Source organism: Scatophagus argus, chromosome 8, assembly GCF_020382885.2.
Source record: "Scatophagus argus isolate fScaArg1 chromosome 8, fScaArg1.pri, whole genome shotgun sequence".
Classification (NCBI taxonomy): Eukaryota; Metazoa; Chordata; class Actinopteri; family Scatophagidae; genus Scatophagus; species Scatophagus argus.
In genome coordinates, this window is record NC_058500.1 from 12113417 (window position 1) to 12137293 (window position 23877).

The 23877-nt window shown below is 40.4% G+C and overlaps 1 protein-coding gene and 1 long non-coding RNA gene across 2 annotated transcripts in view; one reads left to right on the forward strand and one right to left on the reverse strand.

The window, feature by feature from the left end:
• LOC124063434 (chemokine-like protein TAFA-2) overlaps window positions 1-22855 on the forward strand; it is a 68760-nt gene extending 45905 nt beyond the window's left edge. The window contains exons 3-5 of the mRNA XM_046397101.1: window positions 14011-14160; window positions 18833-18957; window positions 22533-22855. Coding sequence (XP_046253057.1) covers window positions 14011-14160; window positions 18833-18957; window positions 22533-22544 — 287 coding nt within the window. The 3' untranslated portion in view covers window positions 22545-22855. The remainder of the gene's footprint in view (window positions 1-14010; window positions 14161-18832; window positions 18958-22532) is intronic.
• On the reverse strand, window positions 21685-22935 carry LOC124063435. The gene is made up of 2 exons (XR_006844107.1): window positions 22837-22935; window positions 21685-21898 (listed from the first exon to the last, which is right to left on the reverse strand). It is a non-coding gene; the product is annotated as an uncharacterized LOC124063435 (long non-coding RNA).
• Window positions 22936-23877: the final 942 nt, after the last annotated feature.

The window sequence follows — 23877 nt, forward strand, 5'->3', positions numbered from 1 at the left end:
AAAATGTTGCCTCTTCAATATTTTAATCAACGAATTGCTCTTGTGGAATTTAAATTAAAGATCACTTCAAATGATTAAAAAATCACTTCCTCTGGCAAAACCTGCCAAGATGATTTTTTGCTTTTAAATGCTGCTCACAAATAACGAAAATCTTGTGATCTAACAACACCGATAATGTTTTATGCGTAAATAAGATGTAGCTTGGGGAAGAGGAAGGATAAACATGCTGGAACTTACGTACACACAGATAAATATGTGCACAGTGTGGCTCAGAACTTTACTTAGATCTCTTGAAGCAATGTTTGCAGATTGTACAATTAAAAAATTGTACTATTGAAACATAATACAAATGTTGTTAAGTAAACTCAAGAAATTGCATTGTATATCAAATAAACAAGCATTTTTTTTTCTTCTCAAAACAAAACTCTACCACTGAGTTCTTTAATATCTCCCCCGGAGGTTGTGAAGTGAATTATACAAGCTGCCTCAAGCAAATACAGGATATTTGCTGCGCTGCCACAACTGTGATGTGATTTCCTTTAACAAAAAAAGAACAAAATGTTTCCATCCTCCAACGTTGTGAGACTGTGAAAGCCAAAGGGAGATGTAAAAAGGAAAACCGCTTGGGCCACAACCTGCCTCTTTGAAAGGCTGTGCACATCCACACAGGTGTTTTCAGCCGCTCTGCTCACCGGCCCTCGGCTCAGGTTAATGTTGGGCGGAGCGCTGCTGCAATTACAAAGCTGTCCCACTATGAAGTGCAACAGAAGAGTCAGGGAGATGTCAGTCGAGGGCTAAATGTTCTTTTAACTGGTTATCAATCAGCGTCTATATGACCTACACAAGCAAACAAGACCATTAGGGAGAAGATGGGCTATTTCTATATAGTTATTCTTAATCCTTGACTGACGAGCGTTGGACACCCGCCACAGCTGATTCTGAAAAGCTAGAACTATTTCTTGTGGTGGAATTCAGGTGTATCACAGTCTGAGGACAGAAACTGAGGTGTTTTCTGGTGTCTCACGGTGCGGCAGCCGATCTATCTGTAATACAGCCGGCTTTTTATGTGACATTTCATGTTGGCTGTGCTGCAAGCTGTAACATACTATTGGTTTATTATTACAAAGACAAAACTTCACTATGGAAGGTCAATAACTTTAGCTTTAGCTCAACAAAATCAGAATTACTGGGCAGCTGAATCTGTTAGCTGGGAAATGACATGCAACCTAACATGGCGTATGAAGGGCACAGAAACAAAGTTGTTTTCGCTATCGTGATGCTAGAAGTATCCTACAGTATTGCTTTATGTATGCAGGGTCGAGTACCCGGAGAAAACCCTAAGCAGGCACAGGGAGAACAACCACACTCACATAGGGGCCGTCTTGAACCGTCTTGCTATGAGGCAAGAGCGCTAACCACCGCATCACCATGCAGCCCTCCAAACAGCTCTGCTTAATAATAGTATTAAAATATCTGTACATATATGGACCCCTAATAAAGTCCATAAACCATCTTGTGTCATTGTGTAATCAAAAGATGAACAAGCAATATGTAGAAGACAGACGCCTGACTGAGGTACAACATGGCACTGAGCACACAGTGGGTCCTCCTCTTCACTCATTGTTTTCAGTGTGATTTTGAAAGTTGCAGCAGACAGATTTTACTTTTATCCTGGTCAACTATGGTGGCTGTTCAGTTTCCTTCCCACAAAGTCCTAACACAGACCAGTCATTCCTCCAACACAAATTCTCCCTTTCTCATACCATTTACAGTCAGAGCAGGCTATGCTTTTTAATTTTCTCTCCCACTTGTTTTTTATTCCCTCTCTTTGCCTTCGTCTCCCCTCCCTCACTCTTCTCATCTTTCCACCTCTGGCTCTGCTGCCAGCCAGCCTGAGACACACCAGGGTTTCCCTTTCATTTGGTAGTGAGGGATGGGATGAGAGACCGAGAGAGGCAAGAGAGAAGAGGAGGGGAAGGATGTAATGATCTGTCCTGATGAATGCAGTTAGAGAAAGTGCTGACGCAATGAAAGAGAGGCTTTAAGAGGACATGGGCGTAACGCACCAATCACAGAGCTCATCAGATTGGCCGCCAATGCTTAATGGCCAATGAAGGTGTTTGAAATATGGACTAAGCATTTTTATTAAAGAAATGTTTTTAATAATTTATAAGTACAGAAATAATTGTCTTTTACCATGTCACAGCATAATTAGGGATTAGCATTCAGTTGTTTGTTGGGTTCTTTTGTTGTTGCTGTCAGGTATCAACATAAAAGATTTAAGAGCTTATCTTTTTTAGGAGGATTATACAGTGATGCTCGGGTATTTGCAAGAAGAGATCTTAAATTAGTTTTATTATTGTGCTCAATCTGTACAGGACTGTGCAAACAATAGGAACAGAAAGGAGCAGGGACTCCATACAATGTACTAGCACAGCAATACTACTGTTTATTGATTCTTAAGAGGGTGACTGAACATGTACCACAACTTTTATGCATATTTTAAGCCTAAGAGGGGCACTCATTTTTCTCATGTAAGCAGCCAAGTAGAATTAGTTGTGAGAACGTTCAAATATAAAAAAATGAAAATGTATCAAAATGCTGATGTATCAAAGCTAGAGTGTATGTATTTTAGAAGCATTTTTGTTACAGGTGTATAAAATCTCTTAAGATCCTGACAGCCCACATGAGCAGCACAGCTAATGTGTTTCTACGGAGGCGCATCATCTAGACATCTGGTGTCTTGCCTATTTTTTCTGCAGTGGAAATGGGTCTGAAATTGTTCTGTGGAAAGTCATATCAATATCATACCAGTGTTTCACTAGGGTTTTAATGTGTATATCAGCACAATTTGTCAAATAAATGAAAAAATGTCAAACATCAGGTGAAGGGCAGTATATATTTATTCAAACTCTCTCGCTCTCTGTCTCTGTAAAAGCATGACGGAAAGTCCTGTCATCATCATTATTGATTTTTATCACAGACAAATCCCATGAAGAAGGATAGAGCTGGCTGTGGCGGAGCTGCAGCAGTCAAATTGTCCGTGTGGACACGCCTGCCAACCGCAGCAGTTCAGCGAAGAAGCATGTGTGTTTGGGCCATAACTTGCGGGGAGCACAATGGTTCATAGCTAGTTTGAAAACAAAGGGATGGAAACATTTCATTCAGAAAGTAATATCAAATTAGATGATATAACAAGTCTAATAGCACCAACTGAACATGACTTTTTCAGTTCTGTTCCTTGAAAGGTCAAAACTATGAAAAAGTGGTAACTGGTGCAAATTTGCAGGACAAAATTCACCCCAGTTCAAATGTACAACAATGCAGCAAGCAAATTAGTTTGGCCTTAGTGAGGAGATCCATGGACTGCAATGATACAACTGAAATGAGTTTATCTTTATCCAAAATGTCACAGTGATTCATTTTGGCGACATGGAGACCTTATGGTGATCAGACGGTGGTGACAACGAAGCATTGACCAATAAGAATTAAATCTGTTGTCAGGAGACTGAGACATTTCATTGTCTATCACTTATTATTATTCATCTGTGAGTCTACAAGCATAAGACTGGTACAATGTGTCTGCATGTTGGTGGATTAACACAGAATGTGACTTTGCAATGACAGTTTTCATTTTAGTCCTGACCAATGTATCATCTGTCGTCCCACATACCTGTGCTTACAGACAAAGAAATTTAATCACCACACTTTATGCATTGTTTCACCGATTAACAACAGACTAAAACAACATCCCCAAAAATAATTTAACTCCTTAATCTCTAATTTCCTCATCTCTAGTAAACATTCAAAAGGCAGCATCCAGGCTCTGCATGGTGTGCTCCGAGTTGACTGCTGGTGTGTGGTGTAACATATGGGACTGTCCAGCCTTTCACAGAGAGTAAACAGCGTGATAGCAAGCCATTTATCTAGATCTGTGAAACGACACCACTACAACAGAGTGACGTAAACAACAACCATAAGTCACACACAGACACGCACTCACACACACAGACACGCAGCGACTTGTTAAAGTGAAATACGCAGAGCTTGACGTTTACGAGTGTCCGTCCTTATTTCTTTGACAAGAAGAGAATTCAGACTGAATGAAATCATCATCAACATGGCTGCTGTGCTATAGATCCTCTCCTCTCCACTCTGTTTGCTGACTGACAGAAGAGAAAACTGTGGTGACGGTGGTGGTGTGTGTGTGTGTGTGTGTGTGTGTGTGTGTGTGTGTGTGTGTGTGTGGGAGGGGGGGGGGTATGTGTTTGGACTGAACACAAACATTGTGTTTCTGTCTCTATACTGCTCTGTCCAAATTGACACAGAGAAGTAGAAAGGGAGACAGAGAGTCACAGAAACAAAGAGAGAGACACCAGCGTCAGTCAGAGGAATGAGAAGAAGCCGGCATGGCTCTGAGCTCCCCCACAACAAGGCGCATTAGAAACTGCTGTAGGAGGTGCGAAAAATACAAAGCAAATTCTCCTGTGCACTGGATTGGTTTCTAGCTTCAGAGAGACTGAAAGGGGAAAGAGGGAGACGGAAATACTGATGAGTAAGGAGACCTGGGCACTCCCCAAGGACTCATGAAAAGTCACCTCTGGTCAGCAGCTCACAATTAACACAGGGTTTAAAACATGAGGGCTTCACACACACACACAGCAGAAACAAGCACATATGCACAACCACAGGTTAATGGCTGCGTGGTAATCCTATGTTAATAGATCGGAGCATATTAACAATTTATATCCAATTCACTGCCCTAATATCTTGCCTGAAGCACAAATGTTTTTTGTTTTTTTTTTGTTTTTTGTTGGGGGGGGGGGGGTACAAGACAAGTGGCACAAGCTGTTCTTATACCAGTGAGGATGACTGGGGTGGGTGCCGGTGGAGGGAGCGTGTTGAAGAAGGAGAGGTGCAGCAGGCGGCTTGTCACATCTTTAATAACACAATTGTCACCTGGTTAGGATGACAGAGAGCCAGACATGACTGAAGTGAAAGGAGATCAGAAAGAGATGTTGCGAGCATCTGATAATGCTGAGGAGGTTTTTGTTTTCTGTGCTGGCTGGCGAGCGCATTTGAATGAGCTGGGAGATTTTTGGCAAGGCACATTTTCTGACAGGGATGATCCCCTGCGTGTGGACCTCCATGGTGTTTTGTTTTTCTTTTCAAACCTAAATTCTGATGCTCCAGATTGCAATGTTTCTCCCTCTCTCTTTCACTATTTATTTTGTCACAATGTGAGCAGGAACTGCTGCTGTGAGCAAACACTTTCCAATTGTGGTCACTCACTCGCTCAGGGATGCTGAGCTGAGGTAGTGTGTGTGATAGGACTGCATGCGTGAGTGTGATGGAGAGCACCTTTGGCATGCAGTCGGGTATTTTGTGAAGCACACTCAATTTTTGTGGTCAATGCTATAATTTTGACTGACTTTCTCATTTCTATCAGCACCCACATCTCACTGCAATACGACTTTATTTGTGATAGTTTTGCTGCAGATATTTAAAAAAAAAATCTGTTGGGTCAATAATACAATTCATTTCACTCTTTTAATAGTCTTTATGATGAGGCTGCTCTCCTAAAATGAACAAGAGCAGCCGTTTTAAATTGTAGGTAGCAACACATATTTAAGGAACACGACTTCAAATGAATGGTAATACTTTTCCCCTCTTTTCCACTGCTGGTCTCAAGGGTTGTGATAACAAGGAGGGACATCAGTGTCTGAGAGGAGTCAAACTCCTTAGAAGGTTGCCATTGATTAGTCTAGTCACACACACACACACACAGGGAGGGACAGAACATAAACAACAAAGTTCTTCTACTTCTAACTTGTGTATCTTTACCTATTTCTCAACAAAAGAGAGAGAAAAATATTCGTCTTCTGTGCCTGTTATGTACTGTTTTCCTTCAGCTAATGAAGTAGAAATGGTGGGATGGTGTTGTAGGCATCACGCAGAAAGCGCTCAGACATGGGAGAGAATAGAAAACAGGGTTAAGGAAAGAGGAGAGAGCAGTGGTCGACTGCGTGCCTCCCTTTCTCTCGATGCTAATTTTCTTGGCAGACTCTTAAACAGAATTTTAATTTGCTCCGTGTTTACGATTCATAACGAATGGTGCCAACTCAGAGGCCAACGTAATCTAATTATTAACACAAACGCACGGACGTACATGCACTGATGGGCACACACATGCACTGAGAAATGTACATTGTAATCTAATTAACTTGGCAAGCATTCTGAACTCATTTTCTATTTAAAAATATGCTCTTTGTGAATAGAACACTATGGGCCTTGGGAAATGCTTAAATATTTATAGATACAAAATATTTGATTTATATAGTGCATCTATATGCACCACAAATACATGTAGTAATTTAAAGCTTAATTTACTCAGTGTCAGTTATTCAGGGCTGAGCTGCAGCTGGACTGGAAGGTCAGTTCAATTTCTGTGTCAACTGCAAAAAAATAAAAAAATAAAAAAATAAAAAAAACAACAACAACATAATGAATTTGATATGGAGTCAAAAACATTTAACAGAGCTTTTCTGGTGATCAGATCACTTGTTTAACCAGAGGGTGCAGTTTTTTCACTGGTAAACCATTCATATATCACCTTGATCAGACCTGATGACATATTGTTAGCTCCTGTAGCTAAAAACAGTCACTTTGAACTGCACTGCTTGGAAACTGTCAAGACCTTATGCAATCAGAGCAGAATTCATTCACTGGGTACGTTCGACAAATGACATTTCTACAATAGCGGCTTTTGTTTGTGTCTGTATACTGTATAAACTTAACAAAACACAGAAACAAATCACAGGATGAAAAATTCAATCACACTGGCTCGTTTATACTGATGAGAGATGCTTCAACGCATGTGACATGTGACGCTTAATCTCATCAGAAACATTCACATTCAAAACCAACATATTTGAAATGGAAAGGCCGCAAAATTGTAATCTGAAAAGTAACAAGGACAAAAGTACAAAATTTCCCTCTGAGATGATGTCCAGTAGAAGTATAATGTTGCGTAAAATGGAAATACTCTAAAATACTAAAATACAAATAATTCAAATTTGTAATTAACTACATTACCTGGATAAAGGTACTTTGTTGTCACCACTCCCTGTAACACATTAACACTTAAAAAGACAAACTCACAATCTTAATGTGACTCCTTGAACCTTTTAGACCAGTTGACATAATTCGAAAAGATTTTTTTTTTCATGGGCCTAAAATACAGAACAGTTTTTGGATGTCTTACTGTGTCTGAGTTAATATCCCATCAAACCAGTGGAGAGAACTGAGAGCCAAATGTATTCTTATTACCTGGTCAGGCCAGGGAACAGCACAGGGAAATTCAGAAACATAATCATGGATTTAATTGCTCTTTAATATTTAGTGACTTATTGCAGGTTGTCCACTGACTATTTTTTGCTTGTGGCTACTTTTGCTTGTGGCAAAAAGAATATGCAGAGTAAAACTCCACTGGTGAGACTTATCATGAGGGGCTATATACTGTAAAAGAGGATTTGCAGAACAAAACTAATTTTCTTTTTCTATTGTGGACTCTAAGGTTCACTGCAGCTCCTCAAATGCAAGCACAGTTAAGATGGTTTGAGTTCGGCAGACTCCACAAGTTGAACTCTCTAACACTGCATGGACTTGGAATAAAACAACATTTTTTGGACTTTGCTCCAAAAACTGTTGGCGCAATGTTTGTGGTGGGACATTTGACAGATATGCAAAAAGTGAACCTGAACAATCTATTTACACTGGTAGTGTTGGTTTGGTAAATCTGGTGTGTGTGTGTGTGAGAGAGAGAGAGGGAGAGGGAGAGAGAGAGAGAGAGAGAGAGAGAGAGAGAGAGAGAGAGAGAGAGTCTCCCAGTGGTAAGAATGACATTTCAAACAAGCACTCTGCTTGGACCAAGAGAGCTATCTCAGCGCGCGTACACACACACACACACACACACACACACACACACACACACACACACACACATACACACACACACACACACACACACACACACACAGGTTGTTCACAGTTAGGGCAATCTGTCCATCTATTAGTCTGTCAGTTGCACATCATCCTTAGTAAATGGGGTTAACAGCCACTGCTGTGTTAAGAGAGGCAGGGATAACAATGCCATGGAGAGAGATGGGAGGGGCCTTAGAGAGAGGCATTGACTGGGAGAGACAGGGAAAGGCTAAGAGAGGGAGAACACATTATAGAAAGTGTTAAAAATTTTCAGATTTAGGTCCTGTGATTGAGGAAAATGGTTTGGTGCCCTTCTCAGTTTGTTGTGCAAAGCTAAGGGTGAGTGAGGAAGAGCAGAGCAAAAATGGTGCTAGAGAGATTTAGAAAAGGGGGGGGGGGGCATCATTTATGAAATAGCAGGAGGATGAGGTGAGACAGATGAAGAGGATGAGGGGGAGGAAGAGAAGAAAGGTGAGCGGCCGGGAGGAGAGCAGAAATGATCGATGAAGTGGGAAAGAAAGATTGCAAAGGAAGGTGTGCACCATTTATGTAACAGAAAGAGGATAGCATTCTCACCTAGTCAGTTTTTAGTGCAATTTAGCAACACTGCACACACACGCACACACACACACGCACGCATCATGAGGCAGTCCATGGTGAGTTTCTGCATCTCTGAAGACTGAACCTCAGCAAGTTTACATCAGTTTTTCATTTTATTCATGTGCATACAAATGTGCAGACATAAAATAATTTCTTGGTGATTGTGTGTATTATATGTGCGTGTGTGTCCTTCTGTAGCTAATTTATCAGAGTTTAGTGGAGTCTGTGGCCCACTGCCTGACTCACTCTCCAGCAGACGGGTAATTATTAACATCTTAGCACAACACAGAGTCAAGCTGCTGACGACTTCAGGGCTCCAGAGCACACTAAACCAGGCATATACGCCTTCACAGTGCTGCTTCCCTGTGAATACCGCAAATCCCTTTCTGCTCTGTGGAGCCATTTTATATACCATGAATCTTGTAATTTGAGACGTATATATAAAAATACTATCCAATAAAAATCATATGATCATACAGTAAATTTTGGGGTGAACACCTGCCATCATTAAAAGCCAGCGATGGCAGCAGTAACTTGTTTAACAGGTGCATATTTGTCAGTTTACAACAACACTGGCAACATCAGCAGGAGCTCTCTGCGCTGTGAGAGGGTGTCATATCCTGACTATTTTCTCACTTCCTCTCCAAGTGAAAATAAAGGATTGGTGAAAGATTGTCAACAAAACAGTCAAGAGCAAAAATAGGCCATGTCTTATGCCAGTGACTTTTAAAATCTCCAATAAAATCCCTCATCATGAAGTCTCATTCCTATAGCCCATCACGGAAGCATATCAAACCCATTAACTGTATGTAAAGAAGGACGACATGAGAGTGTCCCCAAAGAGAAACCAAAAGATCTGGATCACCCACTGGTGGCAGGCTCCAGTACAGATTATAAACCCCACCCCTTCCATGTCAACAGAGGGGACTTTGACCAAACTAAACATTCAAAACACACATCAAATAAATTTTTGCCCAAAGATGGTTTCTGTCATTTTGTCATGCATTTTTTGTGTTCTGGTAATCTTGGTTTTAATTAGTTGTTTGAAGTAAGAAGAAAATTACAGTTTGAAATTACACTATATGAACATAAGTATTGGGACACATGACCATTACACCAACAAGAACTTTAATGACATCACACTCTAAATACACTGAAAGCGTTGCAGCTGTGGCAGTTCATCCTAAAGGTGCTGGATGGGGTTGAGGTCAGGGCTCTGTGCGGGCCAGTCAAGGTCTTCCACACCAAACTCATCTAACCATGTTTTTATGGACTTTGCTTTGTGCACTGGGGCACAGTCATGCTGGAATAGAAAAGGACCTTCCCCAAACTGTTGCTACAAAGTTGGAAGCATAGCATTGTCCAAAATGTCTTGGTATGCTGAAGCATTAAGATTTCCCTTCACCAGAAATAAGGGGCTAAGCCCAACCCCTACATCTCTATCCCAATACTTTTGTCTATACAGTGTACATTCTGTCTGCATTAAGCCTTCCATTAATGTTTTTGCTAACCAGTGAGGTCTGAAACAACTATCCCCAAACTTAAACTGCTACTTAAAAAATATTCAATACAATCAGCATAAATCCATTAAAACAACAGTGTTTTGACAAATGGAACACATTGAGGTTAATGTTAGTACAGCGTATATCTAAATGAGGATTTCACAGCATGAGCCACACAAGAGTGAATACTGATGTTTCCATTTATCAGATGTGGAATCAGTACTGTTAATGGAAAAAGTTTTGACACATTAACACAATAGTCCAATAAATAACTTGCTCCAAGAATGTATTTGAACAATTTTTCATTTTTTAAAGGTTGATTTGGAAGGATTAAAACCATGACCACACATCAGGCACGGCAACTGCCATTTTGTAAAAAAAAAACATGAATAGCAACAATCAGAACAATTAAAATCATGAAGCAATTTTGGTCAGTGGGGTTTCACTTTTCTGTGTCTTCATTTTTGTTGTCTGAGCTGCTCTAGCTCGTAGTCATTTTTTTTTATTAGTCAGTGATTTTAAAACTATTATGAACCACCTGGCAGCAGTAATGGTTTAAAACTTGTCAAATTAATCTTACTGAGTAATAAATTGAACAGGCAACTATTCAGCTGCAAATTAGAGAATGGGTGAAATAAAGCAAGTCAGTCTGTTGTAGATATGTGTGTGTCAACCAGTGCCAAAATAATGACTCAACCATTCTGTCATGCAACCACGGCTCATATTTATTTTACCATGTGGTCTGCATTGAAGAAATTTACTGCCATCTATTAACATTAATATGAGTAATCAAGCCTCAATGAACTTTTACTCATGTACAGTAAAACCCTCACCCCTCCTCATTACTCCTCTATGCTTGGATTAATGCACCATCGCTCTTACTAATGCTGAGTCAATCACTGCTGCTGATGCCAAGCCTAAAAATGGGCCGGTGTGTGTGTCTGTGTGTGTGTGTCTGTGGTGGGACTGGGTTCAGGTGTTTACTCTGTGTGTGTGTGTCTGTGTGTCTGTGGTGGGACTGGGTTAAGGTGTTTACTCTGTGTGTGTGTGTGTTGATTTTCCTGAGCTGTGTATTTGCCAACACACTTGTCAAGACTATAAGAAAAAAAAAATATATATATATATATATATAAAAATAGCAAGTCAGTTGAGGTGGTGCACAGAGAGACAGGACAGGAGGCAAAATGAGAGCTGTTAGTGACAAACAAGACTATCACTCTGAAGCTCACCAGAAATCTCTAGAGGCCGCAATGTTCAGCTCAGGCTATGAGAGAGCTGGAAGGAATAAATGACACAGTGTTGATCTGGTTATCCTTCCAGTTTTACCAAGCGGTGATCTGCTCAAGAAATCGCCAAATTAAAAACTTTGGTCCTTTGGAGAAGCATCAGTGTAACTGAATTAAGATATGACATCTTTCTGTGAGTATTTTTTTTTTGTTTAACACTGGCACAAGGAAGTCACAGTATCGGCAAAGTCAATTTAATTCAATATAATTCCTCCACAGGGAAAAAAAAGTCAGGAAAATTCATGGCAAAATGGCCATCAACTGTCTTCTGTACAAACTTTTTGGCCTGTTTGACTAAAGTCGTGTGCTAAGCAAAGTGGACAGACACCTTGTGAGGATCGTAAAAGTGGGGCCTGAGTGTAAGGACAAGGCGTCCCCAAAGTCGTAGACTCAGACATGAGTGTCCTCTGGGGGAGCATTAATGTCCACAACTAATTTTACAGCATTTTTTACAGCATAAGACACTATGAATAGTTCATCATTTGAAACCAGGCTGATGTCAGATTACATGTTTATATTTCTTTGATACAATCAGAACTCTCAGTCTGATGGTGATGATAAACCGCCAGTCAGGCTATAAAAATTCACAAAACAAATGATGTTTGTGGTAGTCGATGGGGCATCTTTCTGTGTACCAAAGTGTTGCATTAATGGACAGACAGATGGACAGATCAATCAGCCAACATGGCTATGATTTGGTTTCCCTGCCAGCGGAGTGAAAAGGGAAAGCAGAGAACATGAAAGAAGGATAAGAGACTGACACAAAGTGGGTGAGACATTAGAATGTGCTTTTCACTGAGATATTAATTGGACTGGGCTTTGCGGGATTGTTGCTTTGTCTTTTTCTCATTAACCAAGCAAATTAACAGCGTTTGAAATCTCTGTTATTCTGTTAAACATATTCATGCTCGCTCTATCACTTCAGCTTGCCTCACTTTTAAATACTCTTTAGGCAGAGCAGAGTCATTGTTTGCTGCTTTAGTTTTCACTGTCACGCAGCACGCACCCTTTGTTGTGTTGTGGGCGGACTCTTTTGTAATGGAAATAGCAGGAACTTCCAACAACTGTGTGAATAAAAGCCAAAGTGCACAGACTGTAACTTTCACAACCATGAAACTATACATGCTTGAACATGTTCATTCACATACCTGAAGACATGAACAGTATGCACTTTGCGCGTATATAGTCACACGAACATGCTGTATTTGTACATACAGCGCTACTGTCAAGACCTATTGTTTGTCTTTGACATTTTAATGTATTTGATGAAAGGCTGTTATGAAAGGACCATGTGTTTACATCACAAACCTTCAATGATTTCTTTGTTCCCTGTCGCTCTGCTGACTCAAGGGACTTCTGTGCTCGGGGTGGACTTGTTGTTAATTAAGCACACGGCCGTCTGATTGAAGTGGTCATATATAGAGCTGGAGAGCTGATGCAGCTTCCCAACTGCAACCATCATTACTATTGCAGCTAATCCTCATTTGGGATGCCATACCATATGATGAAATCAGTATATTCTAGCACAAACACTGATCGTTTTTCTTTCTTTCAACTACCGTGCTACCATTTTATTCCCCATGTGTTGCAAAACGGCTACAAGTGCCTTAACATGCATTTTCTATACAGATCCTCTTAGTGAAAGAGTAGCTATGGCTCAGCAACCATGCGCTTAAAACTGGGACTTGCAGATTTGCTATATTTATGAGTCTCTGTGTGAGTGAATGTGAGTGTATTTTTACATGTGTGCATGGTTTTCTTTGTGCATGCATCAGTGCATTAACAGGAAATCAGTATTCATAAAATACTTAATATGGTAGTTGTGATTATAAACTGCTCTTGTATGGCTCATGGCTATCTGATAATAACCCCATAATCACAATGAATTGCCCTTTCAGATCACTTCATTACTCAGTCCAACATCATGTTCATGTTGCCATTTTTTGTTTGGTAAAGTGGTGGTTATTTTGCCCTCAGCTTACATCAGCAACTGACACATCTGTCATTTGAAGGCTTAATTAGCAGCAATTTCCGAAATAAAAATACAGACTAACACAAAGTAATTTCTCTCAATCAATACTCATGAGTCTTTTAGCAGTTTGTGGTGTTTGTGTCTGTATATGTAGAGACTGTGTCTGCATTTCCTTATTTTCTTTGTATTTTGCAGTGTGGGGATGTTTCTTTGGCGTAGGCCTTTGTGCAGCGCTGTATAGCCAATAGCAGCGCAAGGTGGGAAAACTATAAAACTGTAGCAACCAGGTTGCAGCTGTTTCTGTTTCTCCATATTCTCTCTCCGTCTGTCATAAAAGCTGCAGGACTGAGCGAGCTCCACGGAGAGACAGGAGCAGAGAGGCAGGATGAATACTCATTTTTAAGCCCACCAACAAAGCCCAGATTGATTCTGTTATTTTTTTTCCATCAGTGTAAACAGTCGTCACTGAGCACAACACCAGATCTAATTGACACTTTGGCAGCGATTAACTGGTCTGGAACCAGACTAACGTAATAACAAAGTGTCACTGCTGGCTCACTTGCTAATGTCTGATATTAACTCACATGTCGAATTAAACCCTTGAGTAAAATGTCCGATACTGAGAGCTGTGTGTCCTCAACGCTTCATCTCTCTCTCTGTTTCACAGTGCATGTGAAGGCAGGGACGTGTGAGGTGATCGCGGCCCATCGCTGCTGCAACAAGAACAAGATTGAAGAGAGATCTCAGACTGTCAAATGTTCCTGCTTCCCCGGACAGGTTGCTGGCACCACTCGGGCCATGCCCTCCTGTGTCGATGGTAAGAACCACTGTTTTTGTTTTAATGTTCAGAATTTTTCTGTTAACGATAATGGGTTACAGCTCATGCAGGACACGAAAGTTGCACTTCCATTAGCTGACTGGTAAGAGTGTAAAGATTAATCAGTACATTAGCAAAACCAGCAGTTAGACATTTGGTCACATGAAGCTTTCAGACCGTCTGAGAAGTAGTTCTGGGAGAGCATGCTGTCCCTTAACTCCTCCTGATAACTGAGGCCGTGACGAGCTGTTTTATTTAGAAGGATGTGTGCCTACACAGGTATTGGTGAAAATAACAAATACATAGGGGACAACACTGACCCAGAAACTCAGGTAAACAACACCCGTCAGAAGCATTTTAGTGGAAAAAATGCCTCCACTCACCAGTCAAGTTGTGGTTTACATCCATTTCTGTCCATATAATATATGTAGTGACAGAAAGAGAGCTTCGTCACATGGTGAGACGACAGTCTCCCAACGCTCATTATCAGAAAATCCAATAAGTTTCTGATGGACTACAATGCTTCAAATACAGATATTTCTGCAAAGAAGTCACAAACTCTAAAATGTGGCATTCAAAAACATATTAAAGTGTCATTTGTTACCGAGAGTTCTCGGAAAACTCTCTGGATTCTTTTATCAAGTATTTAGTGGTGCATTCAGAAGAATTACAAACATGACGGATAATATAAGGTTACATCGCACACACAAGCACTTCAAAAAATAATGAAATGTCTTCTCCTTCTACCCCGATAAACTGTAAAGGTAAAAGAAACAAAAAAAGAACCCCTCTTAACAGTAAAAGCAATCTGTATTTCACAACCAAGCAAATTATTCCAATGACACATAAAAACATAATACAACATAATGGCATCTTAACCCGAAAGAGAAAATGCTCCATGAAGAAGAATTTAGGTGCTTCCGCTATTATATTAAGCATGTCAGTCAATGTTATATGTGAACATAAAAGGGCTCCCAACATGAATCTTTATAGCACACATAATAATCTGCCTGTGTGTTATCGTTCTAGAGCTGCTTTGTTGACAGTGAATGAAAGGTTGATTCTGTAGACCCAAATGTTTATCTGGGCTCGTACACATAAATGAGCTTTGGTTTCGCAGTAGTGCTGACAATGTTACACTAGGAAATGTACCCGTACACCCAAAAAATTCCCCCCTGGCTACTGTTCCTGTGTCCGCAAAATCAGTAAACTGCATCCCCTGCAGCTATTGAAGAGTGGCACTTGATGAAATCACAGACTGTAGACTCTGCAGTGCTGTTGATTCTTTCTTTGGCGTTCACGAATGAACCCTAAATCATACACTACACTATATAAACAAAAGTATTGGGACACCTGACCATTACACCAACAAGGACATTGATGACATTGCATTCTAAATACGTAGACAGCTTGGCAGCTAAAACAGCTTCCACTCTTCTGGGAAGACTTTCCACAAGATTTTGTGTTTCTGTGGGAATTTTTGCCCATTTATGCAGTAGAGCAATAGTGAAGTCAGGCACTCATGTTGGACAAAAAGGCCTGGCTCACAATTTCCATTCCAGTTCATCCCAAAGGTGTTCGGCAGAGTTAAAGGCAGGGCTCTGTGTATGCCAGGCAAGTTCTTCCACAGCAAACTCATCCAACCATATCTTTATGGACTTTGCTTTGTGCACAGGGGCACAGTCATGCTGGAATAGAAAAGGGCCTTCCACAAACTGTTGCCACGAAGTTGGAAGTATAGCATTGTTCAAATTTCTTGGTATGCTGAAGCATTAAGATTTCCCTTCACTGGAAGTAAGGCATCGAGCCTAACCCCTGAAAAAACAGCCCCATCCCAATACTTTTATCTATACAGTGTATTTACAGTTTAACCACTGAAATATGTAGAATTCTTTGTTAAATTTCTTGAACCAGCAATGCTTTAGCTTCTCATTATAAAGCGGAAGTTGACTGCATAATATGAAGGCAATACAATTAAATCAGTGTTTAGATGGGTTGAAAGCCTCACTTTCACTACTCACCACCTCTTGCACAGTCACAGTCAGTGAGAAAATGAAGGCTCGATATATGGTACAACAATATTTGCTTTCATATTTCCATTATAGACCAAATGAATAAATAAACGTTTCCTTCTACTGTTTTCTTCCACCCCCCCCTTGCCCTGACGCCAGCCCCTGCTGCAGTTACTACACTCAAACTACATTATCACTCCTTATAAAATCCTCCCAATTTTACTCAACCTCTTCATCAAACGTGCTTCTCTCTTCTCTCATATTTCCAAGGTGACACTGATTGTTTCTTCACAGAAATATGTAAGCAAATTCATTGTGGGTCTTGTAGGTGTTGCTTGTAGTTGCTAGAATCTGACGTAAACAGAAAGCAATCTGGCTTTCTTTTCAACAGTGGTGCCAACAGTGATACCACTTGAAAATGCAGGGGGAGATATATGTAACTCACCAGGTGTAAACACATAACAGTATGTGTGAGCACCACTGGTCACCAAAGACTGCCAAGACATTTGACTCTTACCTTTTGTTTGTGGTTTATTATGTATTCATTTAGCATGTATTATTATCGGTGGTTGTAGTCATGAATAATTCATGACCAAATAAAACTGTCATGGCTCACTCCACGTCTAAAGGGTTTATTAACCATAAAACTCTTAAACTATATTGCATCAATGGGCATTATATCAATACTGAGGTGACACAGTTTCTGACAGACCACTTAATGATTACTTGATGAAAGTCTTCTGACTGTAAGCTTTGTATACTGGAATTTCTCTTTTGAAAGTGGCTCCTATCTGCAACATCTCATTACTAAGAGATCCTTTGAGATAAAGTGCAGTAATCCCCTGGGAATGATGTCACTGAACACAGGTTGTTTTGCATTACTAAGATACAGTGATAATTATTTATATACCCACTTGTAACTACCTTGTAACTGATGGCGGTGAATCACCTTTAGAGTGACAGACAACTAAAGGATATTCACATATTTTTACATTCATTAACTCAGCCTTTATTGTGCTAAGTGTTCTTTTGTTACTTTTTTCTTTGTGATGGTATTTAATCTTCTTGTGCTTGTGTCTGGTCTTTCCAAATCTTTTCATCCTTTGTGTTTGCTAAAGGCACCTCATCAGTTATTTTTTATCTGATTTGATGTGTTGTGAACAAATCTACTATAAACCCTGAAGATTTGGTAGCAGTCTTGTGCATATCATTTGCCCCCAGATTTGTTTTTTTTTTTCCTACTTGAACTGAAAATGTAAATCGTCACGACTTTAAAAGTGTGTACTACTATAATCTGCGTTTAAAAGAATGCTCTGCAAACAGCATGACACATTTTTCCTTATTTGCTGAAAGATTGTCAAAATATTTTCTGCAAGAGAAAAATTCTATTTCATATAACCCTGAAGGTTAATAGAGGTAGGACATATGGGAAATGTAATTATTACATTTAATAATGTAATTATTAATTATTAAATGTAATTATTATTATTAAATAATTATCTCGGCACTGACATGATGTTTGCTTAAAGACTGAAAATCCTGTTGCACAGTGTCTTATATTGAACTTCAGTTTTGTCCCACTGTGTCAAATACTTCTCTGTATTTTAATTGTTTTAATTTTTTAATTGGAATAGACTTTTTGTTTTATGTTTTTTTTTTTTTTGTTTGTTTTACAGCCAGCGCTCGATTAATTGTTCCTAAAGAACAATAATTTTTGGAGAACAATAGGAAATTTAGTTTGAAAATGGATTTATTAGGGTCAACCACTTCAATTAATTACCATCACTTATACACATCCTACAAAAGTCTGTACCCACTAGGAAGTAAATATATTTGAAACTATTTTTAGAAAGATGATTTTCATATATTTAGTTACCACAGTGAGCTGTAAGTCAGGTGACTTATAAAGGAGACTGGAAACAACTGCAGACACATTAGAGCAGAATTAAGCGACGTGTTAATTTTGACGGACTTGAAATGAAAGCTCTGCTCTGCACTCTGCTGTGTGTGTGATCTGAAAGTTGAAATCATTTATGGTTTTTGTGAGGATCATAATCACTGTAACGATGTTGTTGGAAAATTTGCATCCATCTATTTTAAGCACTTTTTCTTTTTGCACATACCAAAACCTGAGAGGAAAGTGAAAGTCAGCTGATACAGAGCTTGTGAATTAATCATGACGTACATGAAGCATGTGACTTACACATCGACTCGAGATTCACTCCACTGAGGATGAAAAAGTGTGGGATTTATGTGGATGTGTTAATTATTAAAACAAACTACTGCTTTATTTTACACAAGGTTTTCTTTCTTTCTTTTGAGTTTTCACTGGTGCTCTCTTAATAACATCATCTTACACCATCACCTGCACCACCTGCAATGGTTTCATGACCAACAACTAGAGAAGAGGTGCTACCAGCTGTTTACCTCAACGCACCCAACTCCATAATATTCGCACAGAGGTGCATGGAAACACACATGAACTCGCATTTTCTTTTGCAGAATGTCTGGAAATTTGGTTAAAATTTGCAATCACTGTGGATGGAAATGACTCTGGTCTGGAAGCACATTAAAAGCGCTGAATCAAAACACACCCCCAACCATCATGTTATGTCTTTACCAAACTAAATTATCTGCTGTACTCTTCTCTCTTCCTCCAGCCTCCATTGTAGCCCAGAAGTGGTGGTGTCAGATGCAGCCGTGTATGGAAGGCGAGGAGTGTAAGGTTCTCCCAGACCTCACAGGATGGAGCTGCAGCACGGGCAACAAAGTGAAGACCACCAAGGTTGGTGTCAACACAATCCCCCTCTCTTAAATCTCTCCAGCCCTCCCTCTCTCACACTGACTTTACACTTGCATGCATGCACACACAATCAGATCCACCACGGAGAGACCCATTTCCACCTCCACCATGTTACATCTCTGTTCTCTATCTCTTTTTTGTCTTATTTGTCTCTTTCCCCTACTTCGTTCTCTTTTTCCTCTCCGTTTCATTTTTTCTCACCCAATTTCTATCTCTCTCTTTACTCTCTTCTCCCGCCCATTTTGGATCTAACATCAAACAGTCTCTGAAGAAAAACAAGGCCAACAGGAACAAGGCAAATAACACACACACACACACACACACACAAAGAGGGAGAGAGAACATCACAATTCCCTTCACTCCCACTTGCCCTGCTTCCCTGCGTCTGACTGGCACGCCATCTGACTCGATGCAAAAACAACACACCACATCAGATACACTAGAGTGGTAACTGTCCTCTGATACTTTTTATGCCTTATTTTACCCATAATACAGCATGTGCTCAATGTGACACGTGTCTCCTTTTCCTTCTGTTTCCACGGTTTTCCTGACCATTTTTCTGTGTCTTTATGTGTGTGTGTATGTACATCACTGTACTTTCTGCTGAGACCCCCACTTGCACCTGTTGGCTTCTCTTCAGTGGCTTGACCTGGTCAGGGTCTTGGCTGTTTGTCATAGGAGGGAATTTGTGCAAGACTCACCTCTTGTCACTGTATGGTCCTGTGTCTAACCTCCATCCTTCTCTCTGCCTTCTCACCTTCCATTATTCATGGCTGGGTACAGACCTTTGTTTTCTGCCTAAATAATTGATTGAAGGTGTGGTCAGAGGACGGGGAGTGCATCTGCTTGGGTAAAAGAGAGCGATGAGAAAGGCTTAAGACACACACACACAGTTTGCTCTCTCATTCTATGGAACAACTGGAGACCATCTCCTACACACTGGACTGATTAAAAATTCCTTCCCTTCCTTCCTTCTTCCTCTGCTCACCTCTCACTTAGCAAAGAGGATCTCACCCCCTCACGTTTCACTCTTTCACTTTTTCCAGCCCCCCCTCTTATTCTCACTCTATTCTGAGTTTTATGCTGTTCTAGCCCAAGCTCAAATTTGTGTTAGGCTGTTCTTAAGTATAAATGAAGTTTGAAATACACTGGGATGAAGACAAACAGAAAAAGAGGGGTCTTGGAGTATGTAACGGGCATAATTGAAGAGAGAGACAAACGAGGGCTGATCCAGATAAGAAGATGGTGCAATTTCTCAGTTGCTTCATATATCTGATCTCATGCATTTGGTTTTATCAACACCAAAGTGCGCATTTATAATTTCCTGAACAAGATCAAAGCCAAACCACTTTCAGTCAGGCACCACTTTATCATCGACTCTGTCGTAGCCTGAAAGTGCTCAAATATTTTCTGTCTCTTGCATTCAGGTCTTTGATCAATGATTTGTGTGTGTATGACTGTGTGTGTGTTTGTGCAGACAATATGTGAACATGTTAGCTGATGTATTTGCCTGATGATGAAAGGTGATTTTTTTTTTCTCCTCTGGTGTGGTACGGCGAGGTCAAAATGCGCAGGCATGCAGATCAATAGCATCGAACCTTCTCTTATAGCCCCATTAAGACCAGCTCGTAAATTGAAATTGACAATTGAGTGGGAGAGACAGAGGATGAGAGAGAGAGAGAGAGAGAGACATGGAGAGCAGCAAAATGGAAGAAAGATGTAAGGAAAGATGGAAGAGGAAGAAAAAATAACAAGTGGAAAGTGAAGAGGAAGGGCTGAAGGAACAGGTGACAGGTAGATGAAAGAAAGAAAAAAGTAATTTAGAACAAGAACACTGGAACTGGTCAGCTGACAAGGAGCTTATGCTTGTGTGTGGGTATACAGAGCAGGCAAGACAACACAAAAGAGGGTTTGGCACCCTTGATCCTTTCCTCCATCCATCCTTGGATTTGAGTGGAGGAAAGGAGGAGAGGAGGAGGGCAGGGGGAGGAGAGAGGGAGGGGACAGAAGACAGCTCGATCAATGCCAAATAATATCATATGGATGAGCAGACAGACACAGCCGGGCTGCCAAGCCACTGAGCTGTCATAGACTGCAAGGCAAGTGAGTGTGTGTGTATGCGCCAACACACGCATTAACAAACAACAAGGTGTCAGCAGCACATGTATGTTTCACTTCCCGTATGGCGAGCTCACATCAGCTCTAAACAGTCGAGGCTGCCTGAAAGCACCGTCAGCCTCTTTAGGCAAGACATTCTGGAAGCACTTTAATCTTTGATAGAAACAATACAAACAGTGAGTCAAGGCCTGTGCAATGTGATCTGATGCATCTTAAGACTGCTACACAATGAGAAAAAACAAATCAAGATCAGACATTTGAAATAATACATTTACATAATTTTGTGACTAAGTGTGTCATAAAGAGTGTGTATGACGAAGACGTGCACAGTTAAAGCTTGTGGAATAGGCAATAGAAAATGCGGCACTAAAATTGATTTTTTAAATGACACTTGAGCATTGACTGTCTTCTTTGCGACTGAAGTCTAACTACCTAAATCTGCTTTCTAATTGGACACAAAAATTGCTACCTACGAGCATATTTAAACAGGCAGGGGGATGAACCTAATGGGACTTTGAAGCACCTTAAAGTAGTGCAGGCACAGAGCTGCAGTAGTGTACATGTATAGTGAATTGGCGTGACAACAAACACCTGCCTGCAGACTCTTTGATCAGGCACAGGAGTAGATGCCTGGAGGCAGTGGGAACAGGCCCAGGAAGGGTGGCCTGGAGCCATCGAGAGCAGATACAGTAGAACAGTTTCAGCTGCCAGCTTGGAGGAAACGCTCCTCTGAGCTCGCTCAGTGATGGCTGGCCTTCACTCTTTGTTAGCTGGCACCTGGGTCTGACAAAAGACTGACTCCCTCCTGAGGAAACACATGGGGGGATAGCATTCGTTGGAGCTAAGAGAGGTGGCCACTGGGAAACACAATAAGAGAGAAAGGCATGCAGGAAAACAGAAGAACAGCCTTGGAGAGTCTGGTCCATTATAGGCCCAAGCACTGGCAGTTATACAGCAATTTGTCTCTGTTTGGTCGTTGGCTGGCTGAAAATGTCCCCTAATAACTTGAAATAAACCAAAAAAGAGAGCGCACGAGCGAAGAAAATGGAGTGATGAATTGACGAGATAAAGAGACCATATGATTAGAGCAGCCGTCTCGACAAACAGACGAAATGACATGGCTGTGGGCCAGGCACTGAGAGTGAAGCATTGTGGGCTGACTGCCATGACTCAAGCTGTGTCTTGTTTAGTGTCTTGCCAGAAGAGACAGAGACCGTGCTGGCCACGTTGTTGGTGCTCAACCAACAACAATCACTTCCCATTATTTTCAAGTAGCGGACTGCGCTGCGCAGCACTGCATTATTCAAAAACTCCACGCCGTTGACGTATTCTACCAGAGTTGGCTTTGTACAGTACTTTGTTTTGTGACCTTTACTGTTTCAGGCAACATGATAACTGTTTTTACAGACTATTTTCAACTTCTTCCCTTCCTGTTTCAGGTGACCCGATAGTCCTGTCCATCTACAAGAGCAGGTGAAAACGGCGGCGGAGTTACTTACACAGCACAATGGACCTACCAGTGGTGAAGAAACACACTCAGACGGACTTCTACGCGGAACTAGTAATTGTTTCATTATTCTGAGGATACGGTGGCTGAAGAGAAAGGACTCTGACACTGTCTTCCTTCACCTTAAACACAGCTGAGTGTCCTTGGTCCTTTATTGCAGAGGACTGCATCACCCACAATCCTTTACTGCTACTACAAACAACAACTTTAAAAAAAACTGTTACCTGAACTATTACCTGAACAACACTGGATTAGAAGACAAAAACGACCTTCTTTGCAACAATCTGTACTCTTCATCTCTCTTCTGTGGCTTAGTTGTGTTCCATGCGCATACTGGGAATAAAGAGATCTGGATTTTAGACAACTATCTCTCATTACAAATGTCACTACACACAAAAGAAGAAGAAGAAGAAGAAGAAGGAGAAGAAGAAAAGATGAAGAAGAAGAAGAAGAGTGGATCCAGAATGGCTGTCTCATGTAGTCTGGATGACACATTTAAACTTAACTGTGCCACATATGACACACTTAATGCTGTCAAAAGGTTTCTCAGATCTGAAACCCAAGCTTTTCTTTTCTTTTCTTTTCACATTTCACCTCCATAAGAATATTTTACCTTGAATAGTTTGTGGCTTACCACATGCCATTTTTTAAAATGGAGAGAGAGTTTGTTCTTTTCTCTTTTTTTCTTTCTTTTAATTGACAAAAAATAAAATCCTTTCAGGGGTGAAGTTAGACTAATACCAAGTAGATGTTATGGTATATTGAAACATGTAAACGTGTAAAAAATGGTCCATGGAATCAATGGGGCTAAAAATAAATTGACGCTCTAATGGTTTTAATATCTGTGTTTTTAAACGCCTGTTAACCGCTATTGAGTACATGTGTCAGTATTATATGAAATGAATAAAACCTTTCAAAAGAAAAAATACATTTCTTCATTTTGTTTCAGCCCTACAAATTAATCTTGCAGGGCTTCCTCACAGTACACCACACGATAATGGCCACAAAATTATGATAACATTAGCACCAAAGAACTGCATTTTTCACAACGGATGCATGGAGCTAAAAGCATTGTTGATAATATCAGTAAGATTCAATTTCTCAAGAAACTTTGAAGCAACAGGAAACTGAAAATCAGAAATATGTAACTATTGGTGCTGTTGTATCAGTTCCAAGAGATAACATGAGTAACTGCTAATTGCTTTTCTCTTTAAAACTTTAAAGAGAAAAAAAAATAGAAGTGAAAACTTAGATTTTATCATATTTATTTCCTTCTT